At 36.7% G+C, this 12,429-nt stretch overlaps 2 protein-coding genes across 2 annotated transcripts in view; one reads left to right on the top strand and one right to left on the bottom strand.

Annotated features, from left to right (window-relative positions):
• LOC107676554 (mitogen-activated protein kinase kinase kinase MLK4-like) overlaps positions 1-8,540 on the top strand; it is a 19,677-nt gene extending 11,137 nt beyond the window's left edge. Inside the window, exons 7-10 of the mRNA XM_016471129.1 lie at positions 530-680; positions 891-985; positions 2,790-3,482; positions 5,677-8,540. Coding sequence (XP_016326615.1) covers positions 530-680; positions 891-985; positions 2,790-3,482; positions 5,677-6,062 — 1,325 coding nt within the window. The 3' untranslated portion in view covers positions 6,063-8,540. The remainder of the gene's footprint in view (positions 1-529; positions 681-890; positions 986-2,789; positions 3,483-5,676) is intronic.
• Positions 8,541-8,615: 75 nt separating this feature from the next.
• Positions 8,616-10,765, bottom strand: LOC107676596 (interleukin-22 receptor subunit alpha-2-like). Its single transcript, XM_016471173.1, has 6 exons — positions 10,696-10,765; positions 10,374-10,506; positions 10,071-10,249; positions 9,669-9,838; positions 9,249-9,418; positions 8,616-8,892 (listed from the first exon to the last, which is right to left on the bottom strand). Exons 1-5 carry the CDS (start codon positions 10,763-10,765, stop codon positions 9,269-9,271), a joined length of 702 nt encoding a protein of 233 aa, XP_016326659.1. The 3' UTR covers positions 8,616-8,892; positions 9,249-9,268.
• Positions 10,766-12,429: the final 1,664 nt, after the last annotated feature.

Here is a 12,429-nt window from a genome sequence, read left to right as displayed (position 1 = left end):
GCATGAGTCGTGACTGTCACGTTAGCCTGATGGGACCAAACTCCCTTTGTGATTTTAAAACGTAAGACAGTACCCAGATTTGAAGACTAGAGTAAGATTTAACTTCTACTGTTAATAAGATTTTGGTAGACTACTATTAGATGGATAGCCTAAATGTCCTAATTCAGATGGGCTACCTGTTTTTTTTGTTTTTTAATGGTATATCAAAAAGTGTATATTTTTTTTAATGTGATTGTTGGTACATTTTACCAGTTTTTACCATACTTTCAAAACAAAAATTAAAATAGTTGAAGACTATTTGTCTATGTGTTTTACTGAGAAAAAAAACGATTTGGTTTTTAAAAAGCCTTTTTCCAAAAGGTACATCTGGAAAAAGGGGGGTCGTCTTATAATCAGGGTCGTCTTATATTCGGGCCAATATGGTATATTGAATCTCAGTCTGTGGTGTGACAAATTGGGAATGTCAGTTAAGACATTTTCTGTTAGTATTAGCAATTCTGTTTCAAATTCTATGTATCTTCATCTCTAGTGACCCTGGATGAGAGCAACAGGACATGGGGTCGAAGCACCAATTACAAACCTGAGGAGTTTGAAGATGTTAAGAAAGGGTTTAAGAAGAAGGGCTGCACATGGGGACCAAGCTCTGTGCAGACCAAGGAAGGAGCAAATTGTACTGAAAGGTTAGAACTGGTGTTTATTTTTTTGTGCTCCTTTTTTTTTTTTTGAAACAAAGACAAATATTTTTATAAAAATAAAATTTAATACAAAAAATTGTGTGTGATTTAAGCGTGTAATGTATGCTACCTTTTTTAATGACTCAGTAAATCTCATGATTCAGATGTGTTCTAATGAGTTATAAATTGTGGGTGTCACTGTCATTTTGTCTTCAGAGTTCGACCTCTTTCAGATGGAAGCAGTCCCTTGTCCACTAGTCTTATGAAGGCCCAGAAATCTGTTCCATTGGCAGCATTATTTGCGGAGCAGGGTATGTAAAGAAGGCTCATCTTCCATTTATTTTTTCCATGTACTCAATTTTCATCGCTGTCTGTTATATCTTTTATTCGTGTTACAAAGAAATGACATTAATGTTGCTTTGTTCGAAATAGCCCCTATACCCTCATTCACTATTCCCTACATTAGTCCACTAATCTAGTCCAGTTGAAGTAGTGAGTGAATTCAAATGCACCGAGTGCACCGGAAGGGATGCTGCTTTTGCATAATTTGTACTTGCTGTTTAATAATCATTTGAAAGTTAGAAAACTGGCGACTACAGGTGTAGAAGAGATTTATCTTGAACTGTCATGGAAACTAGCATGTATAAACCTTAATTAAACTAGTTAATAATCAATTAAAAAGAAATTTATATCTCAATCAGCTCCCTAGGTCAGTAGTCAGGGCACTGATCAGGGAGTAGTTTTAAGGGCTGTCTCAATTGCGAAATCCTTCCAGTGCACTGGAACGTTCACTCCCTGAAAAATCCAACAATGCACCACAAAAGCTAGGGAGCAACGATGCTCACTATGCTCCCTTACCGGAATTTTCGTCACATTTCTGAAGCACTAAACCTAAACCACAGGAGCCAACTCGATAAATATAAATTACGCGCGCAATAGAGGATTTGAAATGACAAACCGTTTTTTTTTTTAATGTATTTCAGCATAAACACATCGCTAGACAGGTAGTTAACACATCTAGTTAACATTTATAATTAATATTTAACTGAAATGTTGTAAGGACATGTAACAGAACAGAATTTAAAGAGAATAAAAACAATATCAAAAAGAAATTGGTCCTGCCTGTTGTTGATTAATTCCAGCAATGATGTCTGTTGACATTGTACGTAGTCATGTCGCTGGAAATTGAGTAATCACTGTCCCAATGTGCAGTGAGCCAGGGTACTACCAGTGACTGAATTTGTGTACATGATATACTGGTTCAAAAGGTCGGGAGCTAGGGAGCGAGATGCACCCTGTATGATATTACGCTGTACCCACATTGGACCAGCGGTTTGGAAAATGGATGGATGGATGATTCAGCTGCAGGTGCCATCTTCAGGCGAGACGCGGGAATTCATTTGGCACAACCCACAGTGCATTTTAGGCATTCTGTAGCCGTTAAGTGTACATCGGTTGTACACTCGTTATTGAGGTGCATTATGGGTTTGACTGAATGCACTCAATAACGTCCCCTATGGTTTCGGACGACACAAATGGCTGTCCCCCCAATAGTGCCCTGTTTAAGGATGTGGGGGAGATTTCAGACACAGCCACTGTGTCATGGCACCCATTTATGTGCAACGTTCTGCTGTATTTTGGTGGAACACAGTCATTTTCTATCTTCTGGCATTTACTACTTCTCATTTAGTACTAATACTATATTGATTGAACTATTAAATATGCACAATTAATAAATCTGCACTTTTTAGATTCTATCTAATCTTGTTTCCAAATTGCTTGCGTGCTTTTAACTCTTTTTCTTTCTTTTTTTTTAAAGCCTGTTTAAAAGTTTAAAAACTTTTTTTGTGAAGTCTCTTATGCTCCTTGAGGCTGCATTTATTTTTAACAAAAATATACTAAAACAGTAATATTGTGAAGTAGTTAAAAGAAGTGTTATTTGAATATACAATATTTTCAAATGTAATTTATTCCTTCAATGGCAAAGCTTAATTTTCAGCATCATTACTCCAGTCTTCAGTGTCACATGATCCTTCAGAAATCATTCTAATAAAATTTCCCAAAAAATCTTACAGAACCCAAATTTTGTTAACTTGTTTTATGTTGTTTTCCCAGGAACCAATAAAGATGAAGTATGTTCTGCTGATGGATCTGACAACAAACCAAAGCAACTGAAGTTCCCCAACCAGGTTTATATTGATCTACCTCTGTGGAAAGATGAACAGGGAGAGAGCCAGAGGCCGGCTGGTGGAGGTGAGAGCCAGGAAGACCCAACAACATCCACGAGTTCCACCAGCACCACACCGCAGCACACACCCACCAACAGCCTGAAGTGCACCACCACACGCCGGCGCACAGATGCTGTTCTCTATGGCTGTGCCTCCATCCTGGCATCTGTAGCATTCGGCTTCGACCTGTGGGAGGTGTGTAAGGGTGCTGCTAATGAGGAACCAGAGCCACGTGAGGAGAAGAAAAAACGAGAGGGCCTGTTTCAGCGTGCCACTCGCTTCCGCCGCAGCACCAGCCCCCCTGGTGACCGCTCACGCAAGGATGAGGTTACCGCAGGACCCGTAAACCTACTCGCCATGTCATCGATTTCTGAGTGCAACTCCACCAAGTGCCTCCTGCAGTCAGATTTTGAGGGGTCTGGGTATAACCCACTGAACGAGACTCCAGCTAGCAATTCCCAGACACATCAGCATACAGGCACTAGTGATGTTCTTCCCTCTGCCCCTGTACAAGATCATACTTCTGGATCCAACTCTCGGCTTAGGAGAAAGAAGTCCAGCCCTGCTGTGTGTCAGACCAGTGAGTAATGTGGTGTTATCTTTTAAAATTCTATACTATTTTGTCAAAATAATGTATAAAATATATAACTGATCATTTTAAATGAAACAAGTGAATATAGACATCACAACATCATAACTTACACTATGAAAAATTTGTATTTTAGATGACTTTGAATGGTTTTTAATAGAGATGAACCGATCGACCGGCCAGGGACCGGAATTAGCCGATTTTCTGCGTGATCGGCCCGGACCGGTGACCGGCCGGTCAGTCTGCCAATTCTGAGCCGGTCCGTTCTGACATCACACCCACGCTCACATCCGCATGTAAACATGTCGTCGGCGTGGAAGTTCTTCACTGTGAGTGAAGAAGACACAAATTTCTCAATTTGTAATATGTGTAGGGCCAAAGTAAACAGTGGGAGAACCACAGGGCTCGATTAACGCTTGTCTGAGACAAGTAGATTTTTTACAATCCCAGTGAGAGAGAACTTCACTTGCTCGACCGGACCATAAGCCTGATTAAAACGTCAATAACAAAAATTACCAGGGAAGCACTGAAACTTGGCCACCAAAAATTTTTGCGCAAGAATGATTGTGATTTTATTCCATTCAGTGTAAACGGCGACTGATAATGTATTTATGTTGTGACAGATGAGGCTCATGCAGCCTGAATGAGAGAGACTCATTCAGAAATCAAAACAAATGAGCGCAACAGCACACACAAAGTAATTCACAGAAAGTTACAGATGCCCACTGCGGTAGAAAAATGATATTTATAATATGTAATATAGGTTAACAACATTACACGAACAAGATGTTTCCCAGAATATCAACATGATTGCTACTTTTATACAATAGTAGTTCAATAAACAAGAAGTTAAAATAAAGGGACTTACATTTTAGATACAATTATTGACTGTTTTTGCTCAATTTCACAAATGAAAATAGTTCCAATCAAAGCCGCAACACACAGTGGTGGTGTACTGAATGAATCCACATTTTTGAACGAATCAGTGAGTCAATGATTCAATGACCCATTCATAAAGACAGTCACTTGCCTGGTTTCTGAATGAATCGGCCATTTGAATGAATCAGTTGAATGAATGACTAAATGACTCACTCAGTCATTTGCCGCCACCTACTGGTGCTTTAGTTTCATATTGAAAAGTATCATTGCATTTTTCCCAACAAAAGTTATTTAAAACATTAATCTTATAAAATTATTTATGCATTTGCAATTTTGCAGTGTAAATGCATTTATGGCACCTCAGCTTCATCAAACAGTCTGTGTAAATGCATCTAATGCCACTTCAGATGCAGCTTCTGTGTTTCCTGCAGTGGAAAGATGGATTTTGTTGATACTGATTTCATTTGAATGGTAGCGAGACTACAGTTTTTTATTATTCAAATTGAATTAATTGAAACAATGTAAGAATTTGATGTGAACGATGACACATTTTATAAGATTAGGAAAACAAATGACCATTTCTAAACGTAGTGGGAAATGATATCTGTTTTGTTATATACTGCAACTCATTTTCAGTTTGTTGTTATTTCTACCTCTTTCCAGTCACAGAGCACTTTATTTTGAGAGTTGTTTAAGTGAGAGAACATCTGTAACTTAGTCCAGACTGGGGGAATTGAAATGTTTAATAATTTATTTTATGTAAATAATTTTTGCATTGAAAAAAAGTAGATTTTTGTTTGTATATGCTGTCAATAGTTCTTAGAATGAAAATCGGAATCAGCAAAAATTGCAATCGATGCATCTCTAGTTTTTAATCATTAGTGTTTTATTAGATGACAGCAAAGGTAATCTAAATAAAATAAAAAAATAGATGAAAATTAGTATGTAAAATTAAACACTGAATATCGTCCAATACAGATTTTCATTTGATTTGATTTGATTATATTGTTATTAAATTATATATTTTATCTAAAAAATATATCTAAATTTTCTAAATGTAAAATTAATTGGAAATGAGTATGTGAAATTAAACTGAATACTGCAAGATAAAGAGAATTAAAAAAAAAATCTAATAACAGCTGATAAGCATTATGGTAGCAATATGTTGTGCATCTTTAGTGCATTTAATTTACGCTGTTGATTTAAGGGATTTTTTTTTTGCTCTGCTCATTTCTGCATTAACCCATAACAGTGAAGTTTTGTTTTCAAATATTGTTTATTAACGATGTTACTTTCTTTGCTTTAGTTAATGGCAACAGTAACTTCCAGGCCAGTCCACCTGATTCCTCTACCACTTCCCTGAAAAAGAAGGCTGACAGAGAGCCTGCTCAAGAGAAGCAAGCCTCCGGGGAATCAGTATCTAGACCCAGACCGCTTTCGCTAAGAAGCAAACCTCACTCCTGGGCTCTTCTAAAGAGCCGCAATAAGAGCTATTCTCTCGGGCACTACTCTGGGGAGAAGAGTGCCCAAAACTTGGACATGGTCCTCCCCTCAGAGGTCAAAATGGGCTGCTCTTTGCTGGATATGGACACAGAGGGTCAAAAACGAGACTGCACAGTTCCCCTCTGTCGAATACAGAGCACACCAAGTCGACCGTCTGTCTTCGAACTGGAGAAGAAGTTTTTATCCTGAAATAAGCTGCATCTGGAACAGTCTTACTTTTGTCTTGAATCTGTCTGTTCAACATGACATTTAGTTGGTTTGGTGTTTTTTTCCCCAAGATTAACATGGCCTTTGATCAATATTTGAGCCATTGCTGCTAGAGATATTCTGTGGTACTTTTATATGCTGTTTACTTTGATATGTAATTTAATATGAAGTGACATATATGAAGTGAATGATCAGCATTCCACTGAATTTACAGTTAGAATTGCTGGTTTGTAGTTTTTACAAAGTGACTTGAATTGTAAACCTTTTACACTGATGAGCAAGATCTCAGATTCTGTTAGAAACTACTGATTTTTAAAGTGTTCAGGCATTCTTGTCATTTGATTTCATATCACGTAATGTCATATGAAAGGCATAAACAGGGCCCACAGTGTTTATATAAATAATAATAGTTGTACAGATGAAGTGGCATAGCTAATGTAGCTAACAGACCTCGTGTTTGCTAGCTCAAACAGCGCTTCAAGTTCCCTAGCTCATTATTTTTCCTGTACTAATACATTACATTTTCAGGGTTTTGTCTTTTATGACCTGTTTGAAATTGATTCCTGGTGGTCAGCATAATTTCTTTCTGATCATTTTTTGGAACATTATTTTTTTCGTAAAGTTATATTGGATAGACACCTTATGGACTCTCTCCTTTTATAGCTTTAAGTCAGATGCATTTTATCTAATTATGTCTTTTAGAAGTGTACACATGCCTATAGCTTTTTAGGTTGCATAACCCAAATGAGAAGCTATATATATATATATATATATATATATAGGTGGTTCATTATGCTGCCAAATAGTGATAAATGAATTAGCTATATTGTTAGTGTCTATCAATATTGCTATTATTTCACAAATCATTCCAGTCTATACAAACTCTGAAAAATGAATTTAACTAATAGATTTGTTAAGCACCAGGATGCTACTTAAAAACTGTTACCGTCTGAGTAGCTTGTTTTTGAGTTTTACACTGCTGTAGGTTCACTAAAAGTTTAAAATAATAATTGATTATATGACGTGAAATCAAGATTTGGTGTACCTTTCCTTAAAATATACTTCAGCTTGAACTGTGTGTAAGTGATTTAAACTTTTTTAGCTGTCATTCTATATATTCAAACTGTTTTCTTAATCATTACCCTGTGTAAAAGACTGAATTATACGCTTGTTCATTGTCTACTGTGGACTTCAGTATCTTGCGTTTCCATTTTCTCTCTGTGTGTCACTTAAAATATTGTTTTGTATCTTCAAGATGTGGAGATTGAGATTCAGAACATGCTTAATTGAACAAATTGAAAGATTTTGTGCTTGTAGGGTGTCAAATGGAAGAGTACTGTACTCTTAGTTTGCTGGAAAAGATGTGTTTGAGAAACAACTCGGTATTGAAAAGCTTGTTATAGTAGGGACTAGAATTATTTACTGTAATTATATCATTCAGGATAAATGTATTGTCTGTTCAGGAATAATCACAGGTTTTCCCACTGCCTCCTGTTCAGAAAACAGCCATTATGTGGTGATGTTTTGAAGGAAGAACAAAATATGTTTTGTAGCACTGGAATTTTTGAGTCATGTAATGATGATTGTTCATTACATTTATGCTGTTATTGTTTTAAGACATGATGATTACCGTTAGTTTAGATATGCAGCTGCACATTAGGATTCATAAGAACAAAGGACTTGGAGAGATATTGTGGTGCCTCCTTTTTATGTCTTGAAATGATCATTACTAGATGAAGTAATAATAATATGATGCCTGTTTTTGAAGAATTCATCTGGTGTTATTGTCTAAGCACAATCATTTCTCTTATTATGGGAGAACTGCAGAGATCAGACCTTTTTTTTTTAAAGCAGTTTTATTTGGACCGATTCCCAAACGTGAAGGACACAGATGTGTGAATGACAGAAAACCTTTAGAGAAAGCAACAGATGATTTATGTTTTCACCAAAGTTGAAGTCTTGGATTGTGAAATGATTTTGAAAGATTGTTACATGGTACACATGCACTGCTAATAGTTTTACTGGTTTGCTTTTTAGTGTCTGCACAGTGTATGCTCTATTGAGCTCTGTTTTTATCCAATGTTTTACCCATGTGACCAGTTTAAATTTATGTTAAAAGCTGTTCTGTTCAGATGTGGACTGGTTATTTGCTCCAGGAGGGCTCAAAGAAAAAAGGGCTGAGCCCAGAATCATCTCATTTATATCAAATCCTACTATTTTAATGTACACAAGTGACCAATAAATACTTTATACAACATTTAAGCATTGCTTTTATAATTTATTTCGTTTTACTTTCAGTCATATGCTGCAACCATTTATTTGTTGCGTTTCAACACTGTATCATAATATTTAACTACTTCTGTTTGGTGTTCAGTTCTCAGCCCTAAACGTGACTATTAGTTCATGTTTTTATTTTCATAATTCGTTAGCCTTAAAGCTGAAGCGTGCATGTATTTTAATTTAAAAAACCTAACTTAATACTAAATATCTTCAAGTAAGCCAGTAGTTGATTTTCCTGAGAAAAAAAAAACACTTTCCGCTGCTGTTGGCTCAAACCAGTGGTATCTCTTTGTCCACCCAATGAAAGATAAGAGTGTTCAGGAAACCTGTATGTAAACAGTCATTATTTTTGCTGATGGTGCTAGTGGTGCAGAAATTACACACTTCAGCTCTAATGTAACATAAAGCAAAGCCAGGCTTATAGTCAGCTTTATAGTAAACATGACCTTGGTGAAGAATTGCAGACATTCCACTATGTAGTGTGTATGTGTGTAATTTTCATGTTGAACAAAGGTCCAGAAGCAGCCTCACTCTGCAGGCAGATAAAACAGAAATGTTATAATCGAAACCAGAAATAATATGAATACTCTAAAAATACACGTGCGTCTTGTATGTGGAAGAAGAGAACACTCCAAATTCTCAGAACTGAAACTCTTGGCAAAGTAGACAATCAGTCTATTTTATCCTAAGGTGGTTGGAACTTGATCTGAGGGTGTCTCAAGAGTGCAATCTCTGTCTCGAATAACAAGTAGCATGTCTGTGCTCACTTTGCAGTCTTTTTGTCTACCAACCATCAATGCCCGGGAGGGAACTTGTCACGGACACCATCATTTATCTCAGGTGTTTCCCTTACTAAAGAAGCCGTATCACGTGTTACGTAAGGCTTACCTGTGGGAGACACTAAGCCCTCAATGAGTGCTGATGCAGGTGCTGGAACTCCGTAAGCTTTTGCGGCCTGAGCGAGGAGTAACGGACATAGCCTGAAGGCAGTAGGTGGTTTTCGGACGTAGCCCCTCAATCACAAGCTCCTTGGAGCAACTGTCTGTTTCATAAACTTCCTATTTGGGAAAGATGGGATTGGTGAAGGTTTAGCATACTGAATTTGAGGAGTTTGGAGTCATTTCTCATAATTACCGTAATTTTAGGGCATGGGCTGCCAGACAGTTATTTTAAAACATTTCGGAAAAACAACTGCCAAATGAAGTGCAAATTGCTCTTATGCATGTGACATTGTTTAAATCAAAAATTTCACATACGTTTACTATATACACATTGAATTTGTGCATTTATAAGTAAGGGTTTTCTTACCTCTTCTACATCATTGTGCATCAGGTATATTCTAAATGTCAGTTTCTGCAGTTTTGTCACTCGTATCCTAGAGCCTTTCTGTCCTCGCAGAGGTGTCCTCGGAGGTCTGATCTGAACTGAAATGATCCGTCCTGTCATGGTCACCTTTATCTGCGGTGGGCTGAAACTGGCTGTAATTTGGAGGAAGTTATTTGGTGAGAAGTTCCACAGGAAGAAAAAAAAAATCAAATTGTGCTGTTATGCCATCACAGTCACACTGTAATCTTTCTTCCTCTTTGATTGGCACATCTATTGAAAAATCAACCATATGTGGATGGAAGATCATTTCAAATGTAGACAAATGTGTTGAATTATAAGCTTTTCTGAAGGACAGTTATAATTAAAATGATGCAGTATACTCACTTTCCCACTGAGGGTAAAACCTGTGGCTAAGGAGCCATGATGAGAAGCCCTCAGAGGAGAAGGAACGGACCCTGGCATAGTACCATTCTCTGGGATCTGACGTCGCCTGGCTCAAGTCACACTCCAGCAACCGGATGCCTTGACAGTGCTCAGAATTAGTCCACTCTTTGTCTCCATATCTGAAATCAAGAGAAGTCACCAATATGAAACGTTGCGGATTCAGTTCGGATGTTTTGCCAATATTGGTAAGTTAATTTATGAAAATAATTTACGTTCTTCGACAAGAAAGTTGTGCACGCTTACATTTTATACTGAACAAAATATGTCAGGTTCTTGACAGCTTTTTGTGGATGTTTCCAGTGTAAGACATTTCTGAAGTCCAAAGAATGGAACTTTACTTCAAGGGGAGCCAAATCATCCTGCAGAGAGGGGCTGCCTTCAAGATAGCACAAATGAAACTTTACATGGAAATACTGCACGCTCATTGCTTATATGCAGGCTGCCAATGGTCAAGTAAAAAGCTGGAATTGAAGCTAAATAACTGTTAATTTAACAGATAATATTAAAAATATTAACATGGTGCCATCATCGAATTTCAGTGCGAGAAACAAGCTATTAAACTTACAGTCTGCCCAACAGAGAAGGATAATCGCAAAAAAAAGTGCCAGGCTTTGACGTCCAGTCAGGGCATACATGTTAACAGATTAAGGACATTCTGGTGGTTTCACTCTGAGACCTTTTAAACTGTACGAGTTTCCTGTTTTTTGATTGCGTCACAGGTTCAAAATCTCAAAAAAGAATTCATTACTCTTACTTCAAGAAAGTTTTTACACACAATTTAACTTAGTTTATTATAAACAAACAAACAAATAAATATGTTTGTTTAGTTGGGTCCACACAATTTAACTGGTTTATGCCAAATTAATTTAATGTAGTAGGTACAACTTATTATTATGTTTTTTGATAAATATGTTTGTTTAGTTGGGTCCACACAATTTAACTGGTTTAGGCCAAATTAATTTAATGTAGTAGGTACAACTTATTATTATGTTTTTTTTTTTAAAAACGACTTAAGTGGGATTTTTTAATAGTAATTAAAAAAATGTATATTAATTTACTGAAGTTTAATTAATTTTCTTATTTTTAAACAAGCAGTTGTGTACATCATTATGCACAATACATATAATGAACAAACGAGAGAAGACTAGTATCACTGACACTAGAATAGCTATTATTCATTGAGTGCCCACAGCACTGGCGACACTTTTCTGCATGGTAACCACACAATTCAAAAACACTGCAGAACCTCCTCTAAATGTCCAACATAACTGAACATTAAACACTAACATTTCTTTCCCTTTGCTGAGTAAGACTTAAATTTACTCTCCTAATGCAGCCCCTTGCAAAGCATGATAAGAACCACAGATCTACTGCCCAGATAGTTGTCTACAAAAATGATTTGTGTAGGTTTAACACAAATTAATTAATTAAACTTCAATTTTAAATATAGTAAGTACACAACAAAATTAAGTTGGCACAAAATGTTCAAAAATCATGTTACTCAATTTAATTAATTAAACTGAACTATCGTTTTTTTGAGTGAAGAAAGGGCAACCCTGCCCTTGGGTGGTCCTGTACAGTATATTGTTGCATTATTTTACTTGAATAATGATGTCTAAATGAATATCAATTTTTAATTACATTCAGCATTAGATGTTAAATCCCTTTATGTCCTAAGTGATCAAATATGTTTAATGGTGATCCAAAACCACAACAATAGACTCATAAAACCCTTGAAGAAACGCTTTTTTCCCCGCACTTTGTTTTAAATAGTTCCTCTGTAAGATATGGACATCATGCAGAAGTCATATGAAGTCAGGGAATACGTCTCTCACACTCACTAACCACAGAACGCATGATGACTGCACGGAAACAAAAAGAGTGCTTTTATCTTATGCTTGAGACGTACGTCTGTTCTTTCAAATATACACCAGCCAGACGTCTGCTTCATTCACAGGAAAGAAGCAGAGGTCTGAACAGGAAAGAGAAATGCATGTACTATAAATTTTAATTAGCTGTGATACCAAGGCAAGATCAGTTGTTTCCTACATGAATTTTGGAAATGGTGTAACCACATTTCCTCTTTAATGTGTGGTTTGAAATGTATCTACCTGCTTGTGTAACCCTGCTTAGACTCTGACCTTTCACGTTGTTCCCCAACCTTTTTTTTTTTCACGTTTTCACTTCACTTTTATTGTTCAAAAGGGCATTTACATATCTGATATGATGAACAATGTCACGTATTACCAGCTAAATGCCACGCTTTCTACCTGTTGTACCATTTTGTCATGGAGGGTTT

Source organism: Sinocyclocheilus anshuiensis, unplaced genomic scaffold (assembly GCF_001515605.1).
Source record: "Sinocyclocheilus anshuiensis isolate Anshui unplaced genomic scaffold, SAMN03320099.WGS_v1.1 scaffold204, whole genome shotgun sequence".
Taxonomy (NCBI): Eukaryota; Metazoa; Chordata; class Actinopteri; order Cypriniformes; family Cyprinidae; genus Sinocyclocheilus; species Sinocyclocheilus anshuiensis.
The sequence above is the reverse complement of the archived record's forward strand: the minus strand, read 5'-3'. Positions and strand labels throughout refer to the sequence as shown.

Bases quoted from the DNA above. Each gene is read 5' to 3' on its own strand.
- LOC107676596 (XM_016471173.1), bottom strand. From the start codon at position 10,765: ATGTATGCCCTGACTGGACGTCAAAGCCTGGCACTTTTTTTTGCGATT. The intron at 10,250-10,373 runs GTAAGCGTGCAC...TCTTGATTTCAG, and splicing joins TATTTTGTTCAGTATAAAAT to ATATGGAGACAAAGAGTGGA. The intron at 9,419-9,668 runs GTAAGAAAACCC...TTTCCCAAATAG, and splicing joins TGCACAATGATGTAGAAGAG to GAAGTTTATGAAACAGACAG.